The sequence below is a fragment of the Miniopterus natalensis genome, chromosome 15 (genome assembly GCF_054644295.1).
Source record: "Miniopterus natalensis isolate mMinNat1 chromosome 15, mMinNat1.hap1, whole genome shotgun sequence".
NCBI classification, from domain to species: Eukaryota; Metazoa; Chordata; class Mammalia; order Chiroptera; family Miniopteridae; genus Miniopterus; species Miniopterus natalensis.
The window spans coordinates 46694213-46708898 of record NC_142095.1 but is presented as its reverse complement, the minus strand read 5'-3'; the positions used below and the strand labels follow the sequence as shown (position 1 = coordinate 46708898).

The 14686-nt window shown below is 44.0% G+C and overlaps 1 protein-coding gene across 5 annotated transcripts in view; it reads left to right on the top strand.

The window, feature by feature from the left end:
* The window catches only part of MAGI1 (membrane associated guanylate kinase, WW and PDZ domain containing 1), a 512183-nt gene that overhangs the window by 395598 nt on the left and 101899 nt on the right, over positions 1–14686 (top strand). For all 5 annotated transcript variants that reach the window (XM_087825096.1, XM_087825095.1, XM_087825094.1 and 2 more), the window contains exon 3: positions 10047–10166. In XM_087825096.1, the coding sequence (XP_087681222.1) occupies positions 10047–10166 (120 nt within the window). The remainder of the gene's footprint in view (positions 1–10046; positions 10167–14686) is intronic.

Here is a 14686-nt window from a genome sequence, read left to right as displayed (position 1 = left end):
TAAAAGTGAGTGCATTTTATTAAAAATCCAGGAAGGTGACACGCAGTGCACATGCTAGTCGCACCACACGTGGGCACCTGCTGCCACGTTAAAGCCACCAGAAAAAAGTTGCTCGGGTTTTGAGTCCCTAACATGCATGAGGCTGTGGCCCATATTTGTGGTATATTGTTTCCAAGTCTCGGTTTTGGGAATAATGAGATTTACACCCTCATCTTGATTGCTCAGGCTCCGTAAGAAAAAGGCACCTATTCATGGAGAGTAGTTGGCAGCTGCACGTGCTAGGAGGTTTATATTTCTGGGAGAACGAAAAAGGGACAAGATCGTTCATGGGTTGGAGCCCAGGAGTCAGGACTTTCCCTTCAGGGGGAAGAGACTGCCGAGCTTAGGGTGTGTGTTCCCCCCAGTTTTCTTTTCAAGCGCGAGGAATGAACTAGAACACAGGCAGGAAAACTAGCCAGAGGACAGAAGCCTGCAGCAACTGAAGGCAAAGAATGATGCAGGTTTGGCTTTGGTGATATTTTGCATGAATACAAAATACTAAGTCATAAGCATAGAGGTTCACCTCCAAGAGTGTGGTTGAAATTCACGCCCGTTTCCAAGGCAGCCAAGTCAAGGGCAGATGAGCGTCAGCGGCATGTTTCGGGTGCATCGGCGGGGCCGGGTTGGGTGCTCGCACAGGACCCTGAGCTGTAGATATTTTTATTATTTCCATTAAAATATTTTTATCTTAAATTCTTGTTTATTTTTATTACTTCCATCTTCACTTGTTGGGGAAGAAACTAAGGCCGGGAAAATTTAGGAGTAACCTAAATTGTTCAGAGACCACAGTGATGGAGTTGGACTTTGGAACTAGGTTTTTCCAACTTCACAGCCGAAGCCCCCACTCTGTCCCAGTGTTTTCCCAGGTGTCAGGGCCCGAGCTCACGGTGCTCAGCTCAACCTCAGGAGAATGTGAGGTGACGTTAGGCAGAGATGCATTTAATCCAATATTGAGAAGCCGATTTTCTTTATAACTTAAAAATCCGTACAACTGTGTTAAGGAGGCAGTCTCAGTGTGGTACTAATAGGAATCTGACACCCTTCTGATATTTGTCAGTTTCCCTTTGTAATAAAAGAATACAGATCCCAGCTCAGAGCCTCAGGCTCTAGATAAAATGGAGTAGCTTTATTTTATTTTTATTACATTTCTTTTTAGTTACTATTTGTGGCAGGGCGAAACTGATTCTTCACTTGCAGTATTACTAAGTGTTTTCCTTATAAAACAAATTCACCCTTTGGTGTCCAGTTCTGCAGGTGTTTAGAAACGCATAGTCCTTGAACCTCTGCCACGGTCGGGATTCAGCACAGCTGTGCCTCCCCAGTGCCCTCCAGCTGCCGGTTCACAGTCACCTGCAGCCCCCCTGCTGGCAGCCGTGGTTTATCCCCGGGTCTCTCAGTGTGTAGCCTTCTGAGCCTGGCTTTTCTTTCCCTTAGCATGTTGAATTTGAGGTTCACCATGTGTGGTGTACAGCTGCTGGTTGCAGAGTGCTCGTTGTAGGGATGCACCACTCGCCAGTCAGAGGACATTTGGTTTCTTTTTTCAGTTTTGAGTGATTATGCATAAAGCCACTATAAACATTTGTCTACGGGATTTTGTGTGAACTTAAAGTTTTCATTTCTCTAGGGGAGATATGTAGGAGTGTGATTTTGGGGTGATATGGTAAATTGGTGTTTAACTTTTTAGACTGCCAAATTCTTTTACCAGTGGCTGTCCCATTTTGCATCTTTTCCAACAAATACATGGGAGTTCCAGTTACCCCATATTTTTGCCAGCATTTGGTGTTATAAGACTTTTTAAAAATCCCTACTGCTCATGTGGTTCGGCATCGTCCCGTGCATCGCAAGGTTGCCTCTTGGATTCCCGGTCAGGGCACATGCCCGGGCGGTGGGCTCAATCCCTGGTAGGGGGCGTGCAGCAGGCAGCCAGTCAGTGATTCTCTCTCATCATTGATGTTTGTCTCTCTTCTGTCTCTCTTCCTTTCTCTCTAAAAATCAATTTTTAAAAAAGCAATACTAATACATGTGTGTCAGTTGAGTATTTCCTTTTTACATTTATATATATATGTATATATATATATGTGTGTGTGTGTGTGTGTGTGTGTATATGTATATATATATATAAAAGCAGCTTGTTTTGAAGGGAAGATATTAAGTAAATACTACTGCTGGTCCTGAGATATGGCAACAATTGTTTGAGTAGGTAACTAAGTGAATGCCATGTTCTACTGTGTCCCATCTCCACCAATACAGGATGAACAGCATGGAGTTGTCCTGGATATCGTACCAGTTTGAAGCAATGCAAGTTGTTTTATTATAGAAAATGATGACCTTGTCTGGCCTGTGTGGTTCAGTGGTTGAGTGCCCACCCATGAACCAAGAGGTCACAGGATTGATTCCTGGTCAGGGCACATGCCCGAGTTGCAGGCTTGATCCCCAGTAGGGGGCCTGCAAGAGGCAGCCGATCAATGTTTCTCATCGATGTTTCTCTCTATCCCTCTCCCTTCCTCTCTAAAATCAATAAAAACATATTTAAAAAAGAAAATGATGACCTTTTCTTAACATGGAGACAATTGATAACTAATTTTTGAAGTTGTATGGTTAGATTTTGACAAGCAGGACCCAGATTAATGAAACATCAGGAGATATTATTGAGTGTGAGCAATTAAATCTTAGCAGGGTCTTGATTCCTCTATTAGCAACAGTCTGGCCTTGACACAGTTTGGTCAGGTGCCTGCCTGGAAACCCGATGGTGTCGGGAACAGGTCACTGTAGGCGTGATATATCAGCGTCTCACCTCTAGGATATTTTTGTTTCCTCAACTGGATATTTCAAGAGAATTTCTAGAGTAAGACGAGAGAGCAGATGAGCTCTGAATCTGGTTTCCTTTCTGTAGCCTTGGTTTGTAGAGTTTGATGACAAGGAAGGTCACTTTCTGATTTCCTCTGCAAGGGTCACTCAAGCCAGGTACACGACCAGTTTATGAGCCATAAAATGTGCACAGAAGCCAGCAGCCACCGGAGCTTTCCGGGCGGGCTTTGGGGAGCACTGCTAACCTATGCTGAGGCAGCCCTTAGGGTGTAGCTCAGGTGAATTTAAGTTACCATCTGGTGGTGGAAAGGGGTGAAAGCATTCACTACTCTGGTGCAAATCTTGTAGGTATTTTAACACTTAAGAAGGACTCTGTTTAAGTGAGTTTGAGGTTTAAAAACAAAATCAGGCAGAAAAGTAGTAGTACCACCCCGTCTCTCGACCTTTTTTGTAGTATATTCCCGCTAATGGCTGTAGGCAGATGTTGCCACGGATGCTACCTTTCTGTGGGCTGGGAAACCTTGGGACATATTGTTTGTTTGACTCAATTGGAGGCTATATGTTTTTTCATACCTCTGAATGGACGTTATTATTGAAGATATTAAAGTAGGATGCCCAAGAATCAGATCTTTCAGGATTCCTTAAATAGTTATTTTATTCAGTTACAAAATGCTAAAACAATTACATACATATCAGTACACACTGTGGGAGAGGTGTTTAAATAAACAGTCATTTTGTCTCTTCCCATTTCTGAGCCCACCCTCCTGAGGTTACTACTGTTAAAGCTTTAATATTTTTCTACCCTTTTTAACTATTTATTAGCTCATAAAATGTTCAGCATCCACAGGGCTTTCTTTTTTATTTTTCATTAAAATGCAGTGACATTTTTACATTTTACTCTATAGCTTGTTTTGTCACTGAGCACCATAGGCATTCCTTCTGGCAACCGCATGTAGATCTCACTATTCTTTACGTAGCGAAAAAAACTTAAGGGCGAACATAGCGCATTTCATTCAATCCTTCCCTTATTCCTGGGCACTCAGATGTTCTGTTTTGGAGGCTGCTTTTGTTTTGGTCTTGTTGCTGTTGTTTTCTGCAAACAATGCTGTGACAGATATCTAAGGAGGATTTTTCTAAGAGACCATAGTCAGTAGGACCCAAATAGAATTTTTAGTACAAAACAGCCTAGATCATTTTTCAAAGCATATACGAGTTTTTTAAAGGAAGGTTTTCAAGTGTGAGTACAAGATGTCTGCTGTTTGATGTACGCATGATCCTTGCTATTATTTTGAAAGAAGTGCTTTGGGGGCAACGAACAGACACAGTGCAGTGTGGGCAGGGCAGGTGCTCTTAGGGTTTAGAGCTATGCTGGCTAATCCGCTTGCCCCTAGCCACACGTGGCTCTTTACATTTAAGGTTCTTAAAATTAGTTGCTCAGTCACATTGGCACTTCTCCATTGCCACGCCTGGCTAGCGGCTACCACGTAAGACGCACAGATAGGGACTGTTTCTGTCGTGGCAGAAAGTTCCATTGGACAGCGATGGTTTGGGATGAGGGACCCAAAGTCAGAATGTCTGTGTTCGAATCATCCCACTGCCCCCCTGTTTATTATGTGACCTTGGCCAGGTTCCCTCTCTGACTCGGCTCCCTCCTCTGTAAAATGAGTGTGAGAGCAGCCCTTCTGGCTCTTGTGTGAGATTAGATGCAATGGTCTTGAGGAAGTGCTGGCACCTTGCCTGAGGGCCTAAGGAAGCCCTGAATCAGTGGAAGTTACTCTTCTTTCCTAGCGTTTCATAACCTTTCTGCTTTTGAAAATGGGAGGTGGACACTGTGTTTAGTTATTTAAAGCTAATAACAACATAGAGTTGGGCCAATTTCCGGCTAGATGAGCAGAAGGCAGTGTTGTAGGCTGTAGAAAACCCCAGTTTGTCAGCCTGGTGATTTTTTTTTTTTAAATATGCTGTCCCTGAGAAACATGATAGAATCTGTTTTACTTCTCTGCTGCCAGGAAGTAACCCTTCTGGCTTTGTTAGAAGCATGGTTTGTAATAATTGTACCCACCCCAGATGGCTCCTGAAAACCCTTTGAAATGCCATCTGCCAGGCGTGTGTCCAGCAGGCAGCCTGTCATTCTGCTAGAAGAAAAGAGGAGGCGGAGTCCCCTCCCCGCCCTTTCTCCCTCGTGGCTGAATGGAGCCCGGTCCTGCTGGCCCACACCCAGGCGGGTTGCTCAGAGGGTAACCCCAGTAAACCTCCTGTTGGCCTGCAGAGTGGAGAGGCTTCGTCTGGGTAATAAACCCTGAAGGCTTTGTGGGTGGAGACGTCCCCACCCTGCACTCCCTTCCCTGCAGCTCCAAGGCCATCTAAGCATATTTATTTACATGGGGAAATGGTATCTGCTAGTTCCATTTGTCCTCTAAAATGTCGCATTTTTGAAGTTTGTCATTATTTTGAATCCTTTTAGGAAATTAAGACGCAGGGGTGATTGTTGTCTTTAAAGTAAATCTGACAAACTGTTTCTGAAAACATGGTTGAAAGAAGCGGCAAAGATAAGATGGCTGCAGAGGGAAGAAAAACAACACAGTCTGGTTTGGGAAGACTAAAAATCCAAGGAATCTTTGGTTTGGTTTGGTTTATGCTCATCTTTCGGTGGGTGGAGTGAGCGGACGGGTTAAATTAATGGCAACATATAGAACATATTTAGGACAGATCCTTTCACAGCAGTTTTCAAAGAGATTCTATTCTCACACTGCACTGGAATTTCCCAATATGATGTTGACTGTTTGCTTTCCAAGTAGCTGGCTGAACAACTTTCTCCCTGGTTCCCAGACATCACACCCTCAGCCCTGGCTCCTGCCGTGCTGACTGCTGCCTCGTAGTCTCCACTGAGGATCTTCCTTTTCCCATTTACTACACATCACAGGGTTCTCGTGTTCAGCCCAAACTTCTTGGCTTCTCTCTCTCTACACTGTCTCCGTACAGTAGCTCTTTCTGTCTCTTGCCTTTAAATATCATTGGTTAACTGATCACTCCCACTTGTATATCCCAACCTTCAGTCTGATCTTGAGATTTATACAACCAGCTGTCCACACTCTCTACACCTAGGTGTCTAATAAGCATCTCAAAGTTTATCTCTCTGAGTAAACTCTTAAATTCTTTTCCCCTAAAAGTCATTTCCCCCATCTTCTTGATCTCTGTAAATGGCATCACCCATTTTGCCCAGGTCAAAAAATTAGTCGCTGGTCTTTGTTTGTCTGCTTTTCTTACACATTTCATTTGTTACCGGTGGAAGTGGGGGGGCTCCCGGTCCCCACCTGTTCCTGTGGGGGTGGAATCATTGCAATATCCCGAGAAAAGAATTTTCTGAGACTTACACAGCAGGATAAGTGAGTTTTATTTGTGTAAATTTAATCCCTGAGTTTCCAAAATCCCATTTCCATTTGTCCAGCCATAGAAGAAGTGTAGCTGGGGCAGGCTTCATTAGGGATAAAATCAAAGCTGTGTCCAGAGTTTCTGTTCCATATTGGAACCAGGTCCAATCCAGCATCAAACTAGCTTAGCTTGTGTTCCCCGCTACAGTCCGTCAGTCCATAGCATGCGGGGTCCACAGGGCCACATGGCTATGGAGGAAACACAGGCGAATGCAAGGAAACAGGAGCAAAAGAGCCCCCTAGAGCCAAGAGTCAAGTGCAACAAGAGAGAGAATTCCTTTGTTTAGGGGATTATGTATGCCCAACTTTTTATGGGCTTGCCCTGGCCCCACCCATTCTGGTCAACTATCTCTTTCCCTAGGTTTGACTGACAGACAAGTACCTTCCCTATGTCACCCCAACTTCACTGGGCATGTGTCTCTCTCCCCTTTGTTGGACCTCTTCCCCCAGTGATCTGCAGGGATGGGCCTGTGTTTCCCTGGGGAGTGCAGAGTTGCAGCTTCCTGGTGAAGCTGCCCAAATGACATACCTATAATGTCTGGCCTTCCCTTTGTTCCTTTCCTATTATTAATAACTAGCTCATTACAAAAGTATCACATCCACTCCATCAGCAAGTTCTATCTTAAAAATATAGACCTAGTATGGCCCAATTAGTTGACATACATTTAATATATCTATGCTGTGGACTACATTACAGCTATTTAAGATACTCAACCATTGCCTGGCTGGAATGGCTCAGTTGGTTGAGCTTCATCCTGTGCACTGAAAGGTTGTCTGTTTGATTCCCAGTTAAGGTCACATGCTCGGGTTGCAGTACAGATCCCCGGTCGGGGCACATATGGAAGGCAACCAATTCACGTTTCTCTCTGACATAGATGTGTCCAATCTCTCTCTCCCTTCCTCTCTCTAAGCATGTCCTCAGGTGAGGGTTAAAAACAGAAAAACGTGATACTCAATGATTTTGATAAAAATCTGATTACTTCCTACCACCTTCTACCTAGTGTTCTTGCCCTTGCCCTGATTTCTCTCGCCTGGACACTGTAACAGCACCTGATTGGTACCCCTCCTACTCTGTCCATGGCCTGTTCTCTCTAAAGCCAAATGATCTGTTCAAAATGAATCAGGGCAGCACCTTCTTCCCAACACCCTTAGAATAAAACAAGTGTTTTCTGTGGCCTACATAGCCTGGCCTCTCACTTGCACTTTCATTTCTAACCTCTTTTGCATTGTGCTGCAGTTTCTCTGGCCTTTTTGACCTCCCCCCAACATGCCACCCCTATTCCCACATGAAAGGCCTGGGCCTTAAGTCCTTCCAGGAATGCTCTTCCATCACCACCGCTGCAGGGCTCAATGTCGATGGAAACTCCTTAGCCGGCTCCTCCTAACCACCTGTCTAAAGTAGCTTCTCTACTCTCCACCTTCCTGTCTGCCTTCCTTCCTCCCTCCAAGACACTTTCAAGCCCTTTAACCTATGTTGCCCTGAGACACTCTCTAATACTTTAACCTATGTTTCCCACAAAATACTTATTCCCTCTTGAAATTAAACGCCGTATCTAGTCACATATTCATTTTCCATCTTTCATAGTAAAATGTAAATTCCATTAGAGTAGGGGCTTTGTCCTGTTCATAGTGTTTCCCAGGCCCTAAATTAGTGCCTGACATCTATTGGGACCTCAGTAAATATTTATTAAATAAGTGGACCGTAAGGATCTATGTAATGATAAATATATAAATCATTTGAACTCTAAGATTCTGTTTACTCATTTCATTCCAACAATAAGTGTTATTGTTTATGAACTACAATATCTGCTAGTGATTATTGAGCTAAGTCCTCTAAAAGGATTATCCCGTGCAGTACACACAACAGACCGGTGATGGGCGTATTCTTACGGTCGCCACTTTGCAGATGAGGAAGCTGAGAAATAACAGAAGCTAAGGAACTTGCCTAACGCCACAAGGAGGGGAGCCAGACCATGAACCCACTGCTCACTCCACACCCCTGCTCGTCAACACTATATGATAGATACTTCATGCTTCTGGAGTTCCCACTGTGAGCCTGACACTGAAGATATAAATTGAAAAGTTGTGAGCTACCTCAAGGGACTTGTCATTGTATGCCAAGGGAGCCAGAAATGGGAACAAACTAGGAAACAGTATGAGTGGGCTTCTGGGGGCTCCCCAAGTGGGCTGCTTTTCCGGACAGCCGCAGCATGCTGGGTGAGAGGAAAACATTTGTAATGTAACCATTCTATGGAAAATTTGCAGCTACTGAAAACACTCATACTTTAGATATTAGAAAAATTGGGCTCATTTAAAAATGCACTTGCCCGGCTGGGCATGGCTCAGCGGTTAAACATCGACCTAGGATCCAGGCGATCAGGGTTCGATTCCCGGTCAAGGCACATGCCCAGGTTGCGGTCTGCAGCCGGTCAATGACTCTCTCATCATTGATGTTTCTGTCTCTCTCTCCCTCTCCTATCCTCTCTCTGAAATCAATAAAGATATATTTTAAAAAATTAAATAAATAAATAAATAAAATAAAATAAAATAAAATAAAAATGCACTTATCTTGAGTAAAATATGCAAACCGTGTTGGACTTTTTGACTTAAGGGCATTCTGGGTATCCACTGCGTGTGTGTGGATATGACGCGGTCAGAGACTAGTCATGCTGGGAAATGGGAGCCACTAGGTACATGCAGTTGGTCATCTAATTGCTTTAAAATTCCTAGGAATGGCGAGATCCCTGCTCACTATGTAGGAAAATACTGATCTGTTAGAGCAGCACAGGGACAGTGCCTTTCAACATGAGCTATGTCAGTGATGTTTCCTAACTGGAACATGGGAGCTGAATCCTGGGTTTTGCTGTTTTTGCGCTTTCATAATATTTAGCATAGCTTCCTAGTACACACTACATAATTGCTCCTTGGTTTATTTTCTTTTACTGGTTTATGGATAAACCACACCTCTCCACATCGCTTCCACACTTTTGGTTGAGCTTCAACTAAAATGATAAGTCGGTAGCCCTGCACCTGAGCTGGTGACTTACCTACTCCAGAGGCTCTGTATTTGTTATTTCATAAGGGGAATTTGTCTATTTATTAGTTATTGTGAGAATAACCAGCTTACTTCAGCGGGAGAACCTTTTAGCAAAATGCAGTGTCCTTTCTCTCTAGTCAGAACTATGGGTGGCCTCTTTTTAGCCAACATGTTAATTACATGGAGTGCCGCAGCATTTAGTCCTGGGAGATATCCAACCGCAGATCTCGGGCAGTTGCATTTCCCTAGGGATGTGGGTGTCATTCTCTGCAAAGGGCTTATTACACTGGAACCTGCAGGATGTGCTAAGGAACACAAGAATCTCCAGGCCTGTGATAAAAACATAAGCCCCTTAGGCTTTGAGCTTAAGGTGGATAACTTTTTAGTGTTTACCAGAGTCCTCAAAGCTGCTGATTATGAATGTTTTCTGTATAAAATCCAGTTCACCTCCTCCTTTCAGTGCACTTTTCAAAGGAGGAAACTCTCCCTGGTTACCTCGCTGTGCGTGCTTTTCTCTGCTCCTACTTGAGAGTCCCGGGCAGGGGTGGGTGGAGGCGAGGACGCGATTCTTGTGGAAAGAAGGTGTCCTCACCAGTCCCTGCCTGGGCAGATCGGTCTCGGGGCCTCGGTGCTCCAGCTTACTGAACAGGTTATTTTAATTACACCTGGATGTGCAGCTTCCTGTTCCAGTTGACGGATGGTTTCTTGTGCCTTTGTCTTGTCTGCTGCAGGCACGACCCGCTCTCCGAGGGAGGGAGAGGTGCCCGGCGTGGACTACAGCTTCCTGACCGTGCAGGAGTTCTTGGACCTCGAGCAGAGCGGGACCCTCCTGGAAGTGGGCACCTATGAAGGTGAGCGGGCCTGTGTGGCAGTGACGAGGACACCTCTTCTGGGCGCTTGTGGATCCGGGGCCACCTGGGCAGAAATGCTCTGTGGACTAGTGAGGTCTAAACACCTAGAGGAGATGGCAGCTCACCTTAACATGAATAATAAAATACATGGAATAAGGCTTTGTGTAGCTCCTTAAAAGTGGGTTTTGTGGCTCTTTTTTCTTCTACACGCTTTCTGGTGTAATTTTTTAATTTAAACACGTGTTTTGTTTTTCAATGTGGGCGAGTATGGTATTAGAGGGAGAGGAAGAAGACTCCTGATCAGTCACAAAACGGGATCTTGTAGGTGGTGGTGTCTTAATCTTGAAGGAATGGAATGGCATTTTTCCTACTAATTAATTTTAAGGTATTTTTCGAGTAGATAATACATCTACATGGTTCATAAAGCAAAATATTCTTAAAATATTCAGTAACTAATCTCTTTTATATACCTGCCTTCCACCTGCCTAATTTCCATTTCTTTTTCCTCCCAATATCACAATTAATGTTACTGGTTTCTGATCACTGTTCTGAAATTTCGTTACGTAAATGCAGGTGCGTGTGTGCGATACATGCGTGTGTTATATGCGTGCCCTTCTTCCTTCCCTGTTTTACACCACAGGTGGTATAACATGCGTCCGCGTGGCTTGGTACCTGCTGTTCTCCTCAACAGCGCGCCTTCCAGGTCTTGCGGCCCAGTAGTAGAGCGCTCCTGTCTTCCTTTGTGCGTGGCTGTGCGATCTTTCTGTGTGGGCATTCCATAATTATTTAACTAGTTCCCTTGGGATAAATATTTTTACTATTTCAAAACGCTGCTGCACTGATTGAATAACCTGGACAGACATCATTTCACACAGGTGGAAGTATATCGATAGCATGCGCTACACATGCAAACGAGATTGCACGGTCAAACCCAAATGTGGGGGGAAATTAAACGTACATTTCCTGAGAGCAGTATGATGCCTTGGTTGCTCTTTTGAGTGTTATTATTTGAGACAGAAGGACATAATATGATACTGTTAACTAGGTCAAATTATTAACTTGACCAAATTATTATGGCATCTCTTTATGAACTCTGAACAGTTGGATTTATTGGACGAGTACAGAGGCAGTTTCAAGATTAGACTTAAAAACAAGGGTAAATACAAAGTTGACTTTTATTAGAGACATTATAGCTTTGATGTGAGAACAGCCTCTGTTCCAGGCAGTGGCTGCCCGTTAAGTAATGATCATGATGAACCTTAAGTGTGCTGATCCTGATTTTATCTTCCTTGGAGGGAGAAGGGAAAGAGAATTATCTTTGTACCTACTGCTTATTTCCAAATTGTAAATATACACTGGACAGTGTTTAGATGTTAATCAAATTTCTGATTGCGAACTCAGGAATATTTCCTTTAAGTATTGTTAATTATCAGCTGTCTTAGTTTCCCGGTGGTTTGGGGGCTGGCAGGGGAACCTCAGAATACCTGAGGCAAGAAGGGTTCTTTGAGGACTAGGAGGGAGGCGAGGGGAGGGAGAAGTACCTTATAGATGTGAACCTAGTTAAAAATTCAAGTGGCTGAGGACTGAGCGAGTGTGAATCCTCTTTGGTTAGCAGAAAGTGAATAGTCCTTTCCCGAAATCAGTTATTATGCCCACCTGGGCAGCTGGAGTCCCCTGAAATAGAAAATTAAAAAAACCTCCATTTGCATTTTTGGAGCAGTTAAAGGTGAGAGTGCAAAGCCAGAGAGCGTTGTTTTGAAAAGGAGAAGCATGTTACTTGGACAACAGTTGGTCTGGGGGAAAAAGGAAAGTAAACTCATGCACTGAGGTGTTTATGTTGAGGTGGCACATAGGTGGAATCACTGTGTTTTCCCATTGAATTTTGCTGCTTAGGCAGAGGTAACTATTGTCCCCAGTTTTTAGATGGGGGTGCTGACGCCAGGTAGCACTTAGGAACTTTTTCAAGGTTGTGCTGTCTCAGGGTTGAACAGCTGGTTCTCGAATACTAGAGCCAGAACCAAACCCAACTCAGTTTGACTTTCACACCCCACACTCTTTCCTGAAAATCGCTAAAGGAATATCCTAGATGGAACTAAGAAGTTGTTGCCTTAACCGCTCCCTGGTACGTGGCAGCAAGGAAACATTTTTCAGAAAATGTATGAGCCTCTCACGTGAAGCGGCCTTTCCGTGACTGATGCTTAGCTATTTTGGAGTTGAAATTTTTTTATGCCTAAGATCAATCCATCCCACTTTTAAGGCATTGGACTGCATTGCTCTTCGGAAGTCTTTGACCTTCTCGCTGTATAATTTCCTTACCGTGTGAGATGGCTTATAATTTTTGGGAACTGACTGGAGTCTATGCTGTTGACTCTTATAAGCTGAAAGCACAGTGGAGTTTTTATTAAATGCCAGATGGTGTGACAAGAATAGGGCTGGATAAATTTTTGAAAGCTTCCTCTGCCTTTGGGTCCCCCTGCACCGCCTCTGTGTGGCAGCCACTCTCTGCTGGGACTAAAGGCCTGCAGTCTGGGCTGTGGCTCTGCCTGAGTTTGAATGTCAGCCCCTCTGCTGCTGAGCTGTGTGCCCTCCTGCGAGTTGCTTAATGCTCCACGTCTCCACTTCTCTTCAGAAACATTTGGATAATAATCGTGCCCACTCATAGGTAGGATGAAATGAGATGATCATTGGAAAGGGCTGAGCAGTGCCTGACACATGTAAGCTCTCAATCAGCATTAGCTTTTATATCATTTATCTACACACATGGCTGGTCCTAAATGGTCACCTGAGCTCCCTCCCCTTCTACTAGTCAGTAAACTGGCAGATTGGGCAGTCAAATCGCTTTATTTCCTTCTCAGGGATTCACCTTCTTTTTTTCCTGCTCAAATTTTTTTTCTCTGGGCTTGTCCTGGTTCCAGAGAGGAAAACTATACTGCAACAGCACAAACCACTTTAAACACATTTAAGTAAGAGTAATAAATGTACCTGACGGAGTCCTTCCTGTGGTAAAGAACTTAAAAATATTTAAGTCCAGGTTGCTGCCCCTCCTCCCTGTCGGTGACCAGTTACAGGATCTAGTGCAGGGATTCCGAGACCTCGCACATAAACGACATAGGCACATGCATTCCTGCTTCTTTCCCTCTAGCCTCGCCCTTCACACTTACGCGTCTTGGAGATCTTTCCACATTACCCCCTACAGTCCCACTTTATTCTTTGTAAATGCTGCACAGTGTCCTGGTGTGTGAATAAGTGTAACTTAGGTGTAGTAGATGGACACTTAGGTGTCTTTGTACACAGTGCTACATCCTCCCTGTATACATATCTCACTGCACGGTTTTTTTGTTTGTTTGTTGTTTTTGTTAATCCTTACCAGAGGACATTTTTTCCATTGCTTTTTCAGAGAGAGCGGAAGAGAGGGGGAGAGAGAGAGAAACATCGATGACTATTTGCCTCCCATAAGCGCCGGCCAGGGCCGTGGGGCAAACCCACAACCCAGGTACATGCCCTTGACCGGGAGTTGAACCTGCAGCCCTTCAGTGTGCAGGCCGACCCTCCAACCTCTGAGCCACACCAGCCAGGGCTCACTACACTGCTTGGAATATGTCTATAGACTGAGTTTCTGGCAGTCTAGTTTTAAAGCAAGCCCTTTTAGACAAATACAGTTTGTTTCTACAAGTATATATTGAGCATTAATTTTGGGTCACTGTCCCAAGCCACAGGATATGATATCCAGGGCAGAGACCAAAGCAGCTCTGCCTTCACAGATGCTTATGCTTTTTAGTTAGTTATTTTTACCAGCACTTGTCCAGTGTATACTGTGTGCTGGGTGCTACTCACTAACTCACTCAACTGCCCAACAATCCTATGAGGTAGTTATAATTCATCCCCATTTTAGAAGAAGAATAACAGGCCCAGAGATGCCAGTTATTTTTTTTTAAATAATTTTTTATTTTTCAGTTACAGTTGACGTACAATATTACATTAGTTTCAAGTGTACAACATAGTTAGACATTTACATAACTTACAAAGTGATGCACCTGATGAATTTAGTATCCTTCTGACACCACACATAGTTATTACAATATTATTGACTATATTCCCTGTGCTGTATTTTAGATGCCCATGACTGTTTTCTAACTACCAATTTGTACTTTTTAAAAAAATAATGATTTTATTGATTTCAGAGAGAGAGACAAACATCAATGATGAGAGAGAGTCATTGATCGGCTGCCTCCTGCACACCCCCTACCCAGGATTGAGCCCACAACCCGAACATGTGCCCTGACTAAGAATCGGACCCTGACCTCCTGGTTCATGGGTTGACGCTCAACTACTGAGCCCCAATTTGTACTTTTTATTCCCTTCCCCTGTTTCACCCAGCCCCCTGTCCCCTCCCATACCCCCAATCTAGCAACCATCTGTTTGTGCTCTGTCTTTGAGTCTATGTCTATTTAGTTAGTTTTTTAGATCCTACACATAACTGAAATAATATTTCACACCACTCCCTTCTGGCCTGCAAAAGT